Source organism: Chiloscyllium plagiosum, unplaced genomic scaffold (genome assembly GCF_037043375.1).
Source record: "Chiloscyllium plagiosum isolate Xiang-an unplaced genomic scaffold, Cpla_swu_hap1 HiC_scaffold_53X, whole genome shotgun sequence".
NCBI classification, from domain to species: Eukaryota; Metazoa; Chordata; class Chondrichthyes; order Orectolobiformes; family Hemiscylliidae; genus Chiloscyllium; species Chiloscyllium plagiosum.
In genome coordinates, this window is record NW_028270191.1 from 10,693,850 (window position 1) to 10,706,533 (window position 12,684).

Genomic DNA, 12,684 nt, shown 5'->3' on the forward strand with positions numbered 1-12,684 from the left:
TAAGTGTTTCTGTGTGTGGAAGTGTGTGTGTGTGTAAGAGTTTCTGTGTGTGTGGAGTGTGTGTGTGGGAGTGTGTGTGTAAGGCTTTCTGCGTGTGTGGGAGTGTGTGTGTGTAAGAGTTTCTGTGTGTGGGAGTGTGTGTGTGTAAAAGTTTCTCTGTGTGTGGGAGTGTGTGTGTGTAAGTGTTTCTGTGTGTGGGAGTGTGTGTGTGTTAGTGTTTCTGTGTGTGTGGGAGTGTGTGTGTAAGAGTTTCTGTGTGTGTGGGAGTGTGTGTGTGTAAGTTTTTTCTGTGTGTGTGAGTGTGTGTGTGTAAGAGTTTCTGTGTGTGTGGGAATGTGTGTGTGGGAGTGTGTGTGTGTAAGAGTTTTTGTGTGTGTGGGAGTGTGTGTGTGTAAGTGTTTCTGTGTGTGGGAGTGTGTGTGTGTAAGTGTTTCAGTGTGTGGGAGTGTGTGTGCGGGAGTGTGTGTGTGTAAGAGTTTCTGTGTGTGCGGGAGTGTGTGTGTGTAAGTGTTTCTGTGTGTGGAAGTGTGTGTGTGTGTAAGAGTTTCTGTGTGTGTGGAGTGTGTGTGTGGGAGTGTGTGTGTGTAAGACTTTCTGTGTGTGTGGGAGTGTGTGTGTGTGTAAGAGTTTCTGTGTGTGGGAGTGTGTGTGTGTAAGAGTTTCTGTGTGTGTGGGAGTGTGTGTGTGTAAGAGTTTCTGTGTGTGTGGGAGTGTGTGTGTGTAAGTGTTTCTGTGTGTGGGAGTGTGTGTGTGTTAGTGTTTCTGTGTGTGTGGGAATGTGTGTGTGGGAGTGTGTGTAAGAGTTTCTGTGTGTGTGGGAGTGTGTGTGTGTAAGTTTTTCTGTGTGTGTGAGTGTGTGTGTGTAAGAGTTTCTGTGTGTGTGGGAGTGTGTGTGTGTAAGTGTTTCTGTGTGTGGGAGTGTGTGTGTGTAAGAGTTTCTGTGTGTGTGGGAGTGTGTGTGTGTGGGAGTGTGTGTGTAAGTGTTTCTGTGTGTGTGGGAGTGTGTGTGTGTAAGAGTTTCTGTGTGTGTGGGAGTGTTTGTGTGTGGGAGTGTGTGTGTGTAAGAGTTTCTGTGTGTGGGAGTGTGTGTGTGTAAGTGTTTCTGTGTGTGTATGTGGGAGTGTGTGTGTGTAAGTGTTTCTGTGTGTGGGAGTGTGTGTGTAAGGGTTTCTGTGTGTGGGAGTGTGTGTGTGTAAGAGTTTCTGTGTGTGTGGGAGTGTGTGTGTGTAAGAGTTTCTGTGTGTGGGAGTGTGTGTGTGTAAGAGTTTCTGTGTGTGTGGGAGTGCGTGTGTGTAAGAGTTTCTGTGTGTGTGGGAGTGTGTGTGAGTGTGTGTGTGTAAGTGTTTCTGTGTGTGGGAGTGTGTGTGTGTAAGAGTTTCTGTGTGTGTGGGAGTGTTTCTGTGTGTGTGGGAGTGTGTGTGTGTAAGTGTTTTTGTGTGTGTGGGAGTGTGTGTGTGTGTGTGGGAGTGTGTGTGTGTAAGAGTTTCTGTGTGTGGGAGTGTGTGTGTGTAAGGGTTTCTGTGTGTGTATGTGGGAGTGTGTGTGTGTAAGTGTTTCTGTGTGTGGGAGTGTGTGTAAGGGTTTTTGTGTGTGGGAGTGTGTGTGTGTAAGAGTTTCTGTGTGTGGGAGTGTGTGTGTGTAAGAGTTTCTGTGTGTGTGGGTGTGTGTGTGTGTAAGAGTTTCTGTGTGTGGGAGTGTGTGTGTGTAAGTGTTTCTGTGTGTGTGGGAGTGTGTGTGTGTAAGAGTTTCTGTGTGTGGGAGTGTGTGTGTGTAAGAGTTTCTGTGTGTGTGGGAGTGTGTGTGTGTGGGAGTGTGTGTGTGGGAGTGTGTGTGTGTAAGAGGTTCTGTGTGTGGGAGTGTGTGTGTAAGTGTTTCTGTGTGTGTGGGAGTGTGTGTGTGTAAGAGTTTCTGTGTGTGGGAGTGTGTGTGTGTAAGAGTTTCTGTGTGTGTGGGAGTGTGTGTGTGTGGGAGTGTGTGTGTGGGAGTGTGTGTGTAAGAGGTTCTGTGTGTGGGAGTGTGTGTGTGTAAGAGTTTGTGTGTGGGAGTGTTTGTGTGTAAGTGTTTCAGTGTGTGTGGGAGTGTGTGTGTGTAAGAGTTTCTGTGTGTGTGGGAGTGTGTGTGTGTCAGTGTTTCTGTGTGTGGGAGTGTGTGTGTGTAAGAGTTTCTGTGTGTGTGGGAGTGTGTGTGTGTAAGTGTTTCTGTGTGTGGGAGTGTGTGTGTGTCAGGGTTTCTGTGTGTGTGGGAGTGTGTGTGTGTCAGTGTTTCTGTGTGTGGGAGTGTGTGTTTGTAAGAGTTTCTGTGTGTGTGGGAGTGTGTGTGTGTAAGAGTTTCTGTGTGTGTGGGAGTGTGTGTGAGTGTGTGTGTGTAAGTGTTTCTGTGTGTGGGAGTGTGTGTGTGTAAGAGTGTTTCTGTGTGTGTGGGAGTGTGTGTGTGTAAGTGTTTTTGTGTGTGTGGGAGTGTGTGTGTGTGTGTGGGAGTGTGTGTGTGTAAGAGTTTCTGTGTGTGGGAGTGTGTGTGTGTAAGGGTTTCTGTGTGTGTATGTGGGAGCGTGTGTGTGTAAGTGTTTCTGTGTGTGGGAGTGTGTGTGTGTAAGGGTTTTTGTGTGTGGGAGTGTGTGTGTGTAAGAGTTTCTGTGTGTGTGGGAGTGTGTGTGTAAGTGTTTCAGTGTGTGTGGGAGTGTGTGTGTAAGAGTTTCTGTGTGTGTGGGAGTGTGTGTGTGGGAGTGTGTGTGTGTCAGTGTTTCTGTGTGTGGGAGTGTGTGTGTGTAAGAGTTTCTGTGTGTGTGGGAGTGTGTGTGTGTAAGAGTTTCTGTGTGTGTGGGAGTGTGTGTGTGTAAGAGTTTCTGTGTGTGTGGGAGTGTGTGTGTGTAAGTGTTTCTGTGTGTGGGAGTGTGTGTGTGTCAGGGTTTCTGTGTGTGTAAGAGTTTCTGTGTGTGTGGGAGTGTGTGAGTGTAAGAGTTTCTGTGTGTGGGAGTGTGTGTGTGTAAGAGTTTCTGTGTGTGTGGGAGTGTGTGTTTGTAAGAGTTTCTGTGTGTGTGGGAGTGTGTGTGTGTAAGAGTGTCTGTGTGTGGGAGTGTGTGTGTGTAAGAGTTTCTGTGTGTGTGGGAGTGTGTGTGTGTAAGAGTTTCTGTGTGTGTGTGTGTAAGAGTTTCTGTGTGTGGGAGTGTGTGTAAGAGTTTCTGTGTGTGTGGGAGTGTGTGTGTGTAAGAGTTTCTGTGTGTGTGGGAGTGTGTGTGTGTGGGAGTGTGTGTGTGTGGGAGTGTGTGTGTCAGTGTTTCTGTGTGTGGGAGTGTGTGTGGGAGTGTGTGTGTGGGAGTGTGTGTGTGGGAGTGTGTGTGGGAGTGTGTGTGTGTGGGAGTGTGTGTGGGAGTGTGTGGGAGTGTGTGTGTGTGTGGGAGTGTGTGTGTGTGGGACTGTGTGTGTGGGAGTGTGTGTGGGAGTGTGTGTGTGAGAGTGTGTGTGTGGGAGTGTGTGTGTGTGGGAGTGTGTGTGTGTGGGAGTGTGTGTGTGGGAGTGTGTATGTGTGGGAGTGTGTGTGTGTGTGTGGGAGTGTGTGTGTGGGAGTGTGTGTGTGTGTGGGAGTGTGTGTGTGTGGGAGTGTGTGTGTGGGAGTGTGTGTGTTTGAGGGAGTGTGTGTGTGAGGGAGTGTGTGTGTGTGGGAGTGTGTGTGTTTGAGGGAGTGTGTGTGTGTGGGAGTGTGTGTGTGTGAGGGAGTGTGTGTGTGGGAGTGTGTGTGTGGGAGTGTGTGTGTGTGGGAGTGTGTGTGTGGGAGTGTGTGTGTTTGAGGTAGTGTGTGTGTGAGGGAGTGTGTGTGTGTGGGAGTGTGTGTGTTTGAGGGAGTGTGTGTGTGTGGGAGTGTGTGTGTGTGAGGGAGTGTGTGTGTGGGAGTGTGTGTGTGGGAGTGTGTGTGTGTGAGGGAGTGTGTGTGTGGGAGTGTGTGTGTGTGGGAATGTGTGTGGGAGTGTGTGTGTGTGGGAATGTGTGTTTGTGGGAGTGTGTGTGTGTGGGAGTGTGTGTGTGTGGGAGTGTGTGTGTGTGGGAGTGTGTGTGTCAGTGTTTCTGTGTGTGGGAGTGTGTGTGTGTGGGAGTGTGTGTGTCAGTGTTTCTGTGTGTGGGAGTGTGTGTGGGAGTGTGTGTGTGGGAGTGTGTGTGTGGGAGTGTGTGTGGGAGTGTGTGTGTGTGTGGGAGTGTGTGTGGGAGTGTGTGTGTGTGTGGGAGTGTGTGTGTGTGGGACTGTGTGTGTGGGAGTGTGTGTGGGAGTGTGTGTGTGAGAGTGTGTGTGTGGGAGTGTGTGTGTGGGAGTGTGTGTGTGTGGGAGTGTGTGTGTGGGAGTGTGTATGTGTGGGAGTGTGTGTGTGTGTGGGAGTGTGTGTGTGGGAGTGTGTGTGTGTGTGGGAGTGTGTGTGTGTGGGAGTGTGTGTGTGGGAGTGTGTGTGTTTGAGGGAGTGTGTGTGTGAGGGAGTGTGTGTGTGTGGGAGTGTGTGTGTTTGAGGGAGTGTGTGTGTGTGGGAGTGTGTGTGTGTGAGGGAGTGTGTGTGTGGGAGTGTGTGTGTGGGAGTGTGTGTGTGTGGGAGTGTGTGTGTGGGAGTGTGTGTGTTTGAGGTAGTGTGTGTGTGAGGGAGTGTGTGTGTGTGGGAGTGTGTGTGTTTGAGGGAGTGTGTGTGTGTGGGAGTGTGTGTGTGTGAGGGAGTGTGTGTGTGGGAGTGTGTGTGTGGGAGTGTGTGTGTGTGAGGGAGTGTGTGTGTGGGAGTGTGTGTGTGTGGGAATGTGTGTGGGAGTGTGTGTGTGTGGGAATGTGTGTTTGTGGGAGTGTGTGTGTGTGGGAGTGTGTGTGTGTGGGAGTGTGTGTGTGTGTGGGAGTGTGTGTGTGTGGGAGTGTGTGTGTGTGTGTGGGAGTGTGTGTGTGTGGGAGTGTGTGTGTGTGTGTGGGAGTGTGTGTGTGTGGGAGTGTGTGTGTGTGTGTGTGGGAGTGTGTGTGTGTGGGAGTGTGTGTGTGTGGGAGTGTGTGTGTGTGTGGGAGTGTGTGTGTGTGGGAGTGTGTGTGTGTGTGTGGGAGTGTGTGTGTGTGGGAGTGTGTGTGTGTGTGTGGGAGTGTGTGTGTGTGTGTGTGTGTGTGTGTGTGTGGGAGTGTGTGTGTGTGTGTGTGTGTGTGTGTGTGTGTGTGTGTGGGAGTGTGTGTGTGTGGGAGTGTGTGTGTGTGTGTGTGTGGGAGTGTGTGTGTGTGTGTGTGTGTGTGTGTGTGTGTGTGGGAGTGTGTGTGTGTGGGAGTGTGTAATATTGAGGCCTCCTAGTGGTTGCTGCTGGAGGTTGGTAGCTGTTTCCCAGAGCTGCAGGAGGGATCACATTCTAACTGAGGATGGTGCCAACCTGGGAGTTGCCAGGGGGCTCTGAGTGGGCACTGGCGAGCTGCTGGAAGTGAGCAGTGTGTGAATTGAACGGGTTCCAGTGCTCCGAGAGCCCCTGAGGCAGGAGCTGGGCTCTCGCTTGGCTCTTCTCGGGTCTGGGGTTGGACTCAGGACCCTGACTCACTGTCCTCCTCCCCCCCTCCAGCTGCAGAGCCCCCCAGTGGAATCAGCCCGGACGCTAAATGTCAGTTCGGAGAAGCCGGAACATTCTATCAGCCGTCGGGAAGCAGCGAGGAAGCAACTGGGGGATCTGGAGAGTCTGGTGAGTTAACTGGAGAGTAGGGGCGGTGGGGGGTGGCAGGGGGAACAGTGAAAGGAGGAGCGGGAGAGACTTGGGTCATACTCCAAACTGGAGCCAGAGCAGGAGAGATGGAAGGATGGGAGTTCACAGTCAGAGAAGAATAGGATCAGATGGCCATTCAGCCCCTCGGACCTGCTCTGCTGTTCAGTACCATCATGGCTGATCATCCTCTGATTGCCCGCACTCACTGATCCATTTTCCTTTGAGCACAGTTCTTGGGCTGTTCTGGCACGGGACCTCATCCTGGCATTGGAGGCACCATCTGCGCCAGGGGACGGTACGCTCATAGTGCCAAGGTGACCAGGTGGAGGGGGAGTTGGGGGATCATGTCCTCCCACCACCACCCCCCCCCTGCCCCTTTTGTGCCAGCAGCATTACCAACAGCAGTGGCTCCGCCAGCGACCTGGTTACGGGCGGGTGCCCGTCAGAGTTGGCAGCCCGGCAAAGAGAAGCGATTCTCAGGCCTGGTGCCCGGCCCTTCTGAAGCAGAACCCATTGTGCACTGCCCCATGAATCCATGCAAACAGCTCGACTGCTTTCTGTCTTGTCTAACCCCACATCCTCCCCATCTATTCATTCGCGAGGTGGGGTGGGCATCGTGTTCATTGCCTGTTGCTCCTTGACAAATCACCCAACCTTCCTGCTCCTGAGTGGGCACTGGATCACGCCTCATTGTGATGCCCGCACCAGTCCAATATCCTGAGCTTCACTCAGACAGGTTAAAAGGTGCTGACAGATGTGAGGGCAGAAGTGCCCAGGGAAGCCTGGCACAGAGCGGGCAGTTTCAGGAAGCCGGTAGCCAGAGGTTTTCAAAAGAGGCTGTTGGCAGAGGTAAACAAGGAGCTGCCCTGAGGATAGAGCAGGGGAGCGACACCTATAGCACAAGGAGGGGCCGAATGGATGCTTGTGTCAGGTTGAGGGAACCTCTCTGTGGCTCACTGGGAACACTCTCAAAGCTGCAGTTGGCACTGAAGAGCAAAACCACCCAGTACAGCCAGGAATACTGCCAGGACTGGCTGGCAACAATTCACCCACACGCCCCTCAAGAAACATGTTCCCTTGGACAGACCGCACCCTCGTACAGACCGCTCCCTCGTACAGACCGCTCCCTCGTACGGACCGCACCCTCGTACGGACCGCACCCTCGTACGGACCGCTCCCTCGTACGGACCGCACCCTCGTACGGACCGCACCCTCGTACGGGCCGCTCCCTCGGACGGACCGCTCCCTCGTACGGACCGCACCCTCGTACGGACCGCTCCCTCGTACGGACCGCACCCTCGTACGGACCGCACCCTCGTACGGACAGCACCCTCGTACGGACCGCTCCCTCGTACGGACCGCACACTCGTACGGACAGCACCCTCGTACGGACCGCTCCCTCGTACGGACCGCACCCTCGGACGGGCCGCTCCCTCGTACGGACCGCACCCTCGTACGGACCGCACCCTCGTACGGACCGCTCCCTCGGACGGGCCGCTCCCTCGTACGGACCGCACCCTCGGACAGGCCGCACCCTCGTACAGACCGCTACCTCGTACGGACCGGTCCCTCGTTCAGACTGCACCCTCGTACAGACCGCTCCCTCGTACAGACCGCTCCCTCGGACAGGCCGCACCCTCGTACAGACCGCTACCTCGTACACACCGGTCCCTCGTACAGACCGGTCCCTCGTACAGACCGGTCCCTCGTACGGACCGCTCCCTCGTACGGACCGGTCCCTCGTTCAGACTGCACCCTCGTACAGACCGCACCATCGGACAGACCGCTCCCTCGGACAGGCCGCTCCCTCGTTCAGACTGCACCCTCGTACAGGCCGCACCCTCGTACAGACCACTCCCTCGTACAGACCGCACCCTCGTACACACCGGTCCCTCGTACAGACCGCTACCTCGTACACACCGGTCCCTCGTACGGACCGCTCCCTCGTACGGACCGCTCCCTCGTACAGACCGCTCCCTCGGACAGGCCGCACCCTCGTACAGACCGCTCCCTCGTACAGACCGCTCCCTCGGACAGGCCGCACCCTCGGACAGACCGCTACCTCGTACACACCGGTCCCTCGTACACACCGGTCCCTCGTACAGACCGCTCCCTCGTACACACCGGTCCCTCGTACAGACCGGTCCCTCGTATGGACCGGTCCCTCGTACAGACCGGTCCCTCGTACGGACCGGTCCCTCGTACAGACCGGTCCCTCGTACACACCGGTCCCTCGTACGGACCGGTCCCTCGTTCAGACTGCACCCTCGTACAGACCGCACCCTCGTACAGACCGCTCCCTCGGACAGACCGCTCCCTCGGACAGGCCGCTCCCTCGGACAGGCCGCTCCCTCGTACGGACCGCACCCTCGTACGGAAGGCACCCTCGTACGGACCGCTCCCTCGTACGGACCGCTCCCTCGTACGGACCGCACCCTCGTACGGACCGCTCCCTCGTACGGACCGCTCTCTCGTACGGACCGCTCCCTCGGACAGACCGCTCCCTCGGACAGACCGCTCCCTCGTACAGACCGCTTCCTCATATAGTTTGCTCCCTCATATAGACTGCACCTTCATATAGACTGCACCCTCGTATAGACTGCTCCCACGTATGGACTACACCCGCGCATAGACTGCACCTTTCTATAGACTGCACCTTTCTCTAGACTGCACCTTTCTCTAGACTGCACCTTTCTCTAGACTGCACCCTCGTATAGACTGCACCTTTGTATAGACTGCACTTTCATATAGACTGCACCCTCATATAGACTGCACCCTCGTATAGACTGCACCTTTGTATAGACTGCACCTTTGTATAGACTGCACCTTCATATAGACGGCACCCACGTATAGACTGTTCCCACGCATAGAGTGCACCCTCGTATAGACTGAACCTTCCTGTAGACTGCACCCGCGTATAGACATCACCCTCCTATAGACTGCACCCACGTATAGACATCACCCTCCTACAGACTGCGCCCTCCTATAGACTGCACCCACGTATAGACTGCACCCTCGTATAGACTGCACCCACGTATAGACTGCACCCACGTATAGACTGCACCCTCCTATAGACTGCACCCACGTATAGACTGCACCCACGTATAGACTGCACCCTCGTATCGACTGCACCCTCGTATAGACTGCACCCACGTATAGACTGCACCCACGTATCGACTGCACCCTCGTATAGACTGCACCCACGTATAAACTGCACCCTCGTATAGACTGCACCCACGTATAGACTGCACCCACGTATAGACTGCACCTTCGTATAGACTGCACCCACGTATAGACTGCACCCTCGTATAGACTGCACCCACGTATAGACTGCACTCTCGTATAGACTGCACCCACGTATAGACTGCACCCTCGTATAGACTGCACCCACGTATAGACTGCACCCTCGTATAGACTGCACCCACGTATAGACTGCACCCACGTATAGACTGCACCCTCGTATAGACTGCACCCACGTATAGACTGCACCTTCGTATAGACTGCACCCACGTATAGACTGCACCCTCGTATAGACTGCACCCACGTATAGACTGCACCCTCGTATAGACTGCACCCACGTATAGACTGCACCTTCGTATAGACTGCACCCTCGTATAGACTGCACCCACGTATAGACTGCACCTTTGTGTCGACTGCACCCACATATAGACATCACCCTCCTATAGACTGCACCCTCCTATAGACTGCACTTTGGTATAGACTGCACTTTGGTATAGACTGCACCCACGTATAATCTGCACCTTCGTATAGACCGCACCCTCGTATAGACTGCACCCTCGTATAGACTGCACCCGCGTATAGACTGCACCTTCGTATAGATTGCACCTTCGTATAGACCGCACCCTCATATAGACTGCACCCTCGTATAGACTGCACCCACGTATAGACTGCACCTTCGTATAGAGTGCACCCACGTATAGTCTGCACCTTCGTGTCGACTGCACCCACGTATAGACATCACCCTCCTATAGACTGCACCCACCGATAGACTGCACCCTCATATAGACTGCACCCTCGTATAGACTGCACCCACGTATAGAATGCACCTTCGTATAGAGTGCACCCACGTATAGACTGCACATGCGTATAGACTGCACCTTTGTATAGACTGCACCTTCGTATAGACTGCACCCTTGTGTAGACAGCACCCGCATATAGACGGCACCCACCTATAGACTGTTCCTACGTTTAGACTGCAGCCACGTATAGACTGTTCCCACGTATAGAGTGCACCCTCGTATAGACTGCACCTTCCTGTAGACTGCACCCTCGTATAGACCGCACCCTCATATAGACTGCACCTTCGTATAGACTGCACCCGCATATAGACTGCACCCTCGTATAGACTGCACCCGCATATAGACTGCACCCTCGTATAGACTGCACCCTCATATAGACTGCACCTTCGTATAGACTGCACCCGCATATAGACTGCACCCTCGTATAGACTGCACCCTCATATAGACTGCACCTTTGTATAGACTGCACCCTCATATAGACTGCACCTTCGTATAGACTGCACCCGCATATAGACTGCACCCTCGTATAGACTGCACCCTCATATAGACTGCACCCTCGTATAGACCGCACCCTCATATAGACTGCACCTTCGTATAGACTGCACCCGCATATAGACTGCACCCTCGTATAGACTGCACCCGCATATAGACTGCACCCTCGTATAGACTGCACCCTCATATAGACTGCACCTTCGTATAGACTGCACCCTCATATAGACTGCACCCTCGTATAGACTGCACCCTCATATAGACTGCACCTTCGTATAGACTGCACCCGCATATAGACTGCACCCGCGTATATACTGCACCCACATATAGACTGCAACTTCGTATAGACTGCAGCCGCATATAGACTGCACCCTCGTATAGACTGCACCCTCGTGTAGACTGCACCCTCGTATAGACCGCATCCTCGTATATACTGCACCCACATATAGACTGCACCTTCGTATAGACTGCACCCACGTATAGACTGCACCCTCGTATATACTGCACCCACATATAGACTGCACCCTCGTATAGACTGCACCCTCGTGTAGACTGCACCCGCGTATGGACTGCATCCGCGTATAGACTTCACATTCGTATAGACTGCACCCACGTATAGTCTGCACCTTCGTGTCGACTGCACCCTCGTATAGACCGCACCCTCGTATATACTGCACCCACATATCGACTTCACCTTTGTATAGACTGCAGCCGCATATAGACTGCACACGAGTATATACTGCACTCTCGTATAGACTGCACCTGCGTATAGACTGCACCCACGTATACACTGCACCTTTGTATAGACTGCACCCTCATGTAGACTGCACCCGCGTATAGACTGCACCTTTGTATAGACTGCACCCACGTATAGACTGTTCCCTCGTATAGACTGCACCTTCATATAGTCTGCACCTTTGTATAGACCGCACCCTCATATAGACTGCACCTTCGTATAGACTGCACCCACGTATAGACTGCACCCTCGTGTAGACTGCACCCACGTATAGACTGCACCCTCGTGTAGACTGCACCCACGTATGGACTGCACCCACGTATAGATTGCACCCTCGTGTAGACTGCACCCACGTGTAGACTGCACCCTCGTGTGGACCGCACCCACGTATACACTGCACCTTCGTATAGACTGCACCCGCATATAGACTGTTACCTTGTATAGACCGCACCCTCGTATAGACCGCACCCTCGTACAGACCGCACCCTCGTACAGACCGCACCCTCGTATAGACCGCATCCTCGTACAGACTGCACCCTCGTACAGACCGCTCCCTCGTACAGACCGCACCCTCGTATAGACTGCACCCTCGTACAGACTGCACCCTCGTACAGACCGCACCCTCGTACAGACCGCACCCTCGTATAGACCGCACCCTCGTACAGACTGCACCCGCGCATACACTGCACATGCGTATAGACTGCACCTACATATAGACTGCACTTTTGTGTAGACTGCACCTTCATATAGACTGCACCCTCGTGTAGACAGCACCCTCATATGGACTGCACCTTCGTACAGACTGCACCCGCGCATAGACTGCACCAACATATAGACTGCCCCCTTGTCTCGACTGCACCTGGATATATGCTGCACACATGTATAGACTGCACCCGCGTATAGACTGCACACGTGTATATACTGCACCCTCGTGTAGACTGCACCCGCGTATAGACTGCACCAACATATAGACTGCCCCCTTGTCTCGACTGCACCTGGATATATGCTGCACACATGTATATACTGCACCCTCGTGTAGACTGCACCCTCATATCGACTGCACCCGCGTATAGACTGCACCCACATATACACTGCACCTTCGTATAGACTGCACCCGCGTATAGACTGCACCCTCGTATAGACTGTTCCCTCATATAGACTATCCCCTCGTATAGACTGCACCCTCGTATAGACTGTTCCCTCATATAGACTATCCCCTCGTATAGACTGCACCTTCGTACAGACTGCACCCTCGTGTAGACTACGCCCTCGTATACACTGCACCTTTGTAGAGACTGCACCCTTGTATAGACTGCACCTTCGAATAGACTGTTCCCTCGTATAGACTGCACCTTCGTACAGACTGCACCCTCGTGTAGACTACGCCCTCGTATACACTGCACCTTTGTAGAGACTGCACCCTTGTATAGACTGCACCTTCGAATAGACTGTTCCCTCGTATAGACTGCACCTTCGTACAGACTGCACCCTCGTGTAGACTACGCCCTCGTATACACTGCACCTTTGTAGAGACTGCACCCTTGTATAGACTGCACCTTCGAATAGACTGTTCCCTCGTATAGACTGCACCTTCGAATAGACGGCAGCTTCATATAGACTGCACCCGCATATAGACCGCACCCTCATGTAGACTGCACCCTTGTGTAGACTGCACCTTCGTATGGACCGCACACACGTATAGACTGCACCTTTGTGTAGACTGCACCCGCAT

General features: G+C 53.5%; 1 protein-coding gene across 1 annotated transcript in view; it reads left to right on the forward strand.

Annotated features, from left to right (window-relative positions):
• Positions 1 to 12,684, forward strand: part of LOC122546787 (integrin alpha-5-like) — a 249,287-nt gene that overhangs the window by 212,242 nt on the left and 24,361 nt on the right. Inside the window, exon 26 of the mRNA XM_087985610.1 lies at positions 5,550 to 5,666. Within this exon, the coding sequence (XP_087841736.1) occupies positions 5,550 to 5,666 (117 nt within the window). The remainder of the gene's footprint in view (positions 1 to 5,549; positions 5,667 to 12,684) is intronic.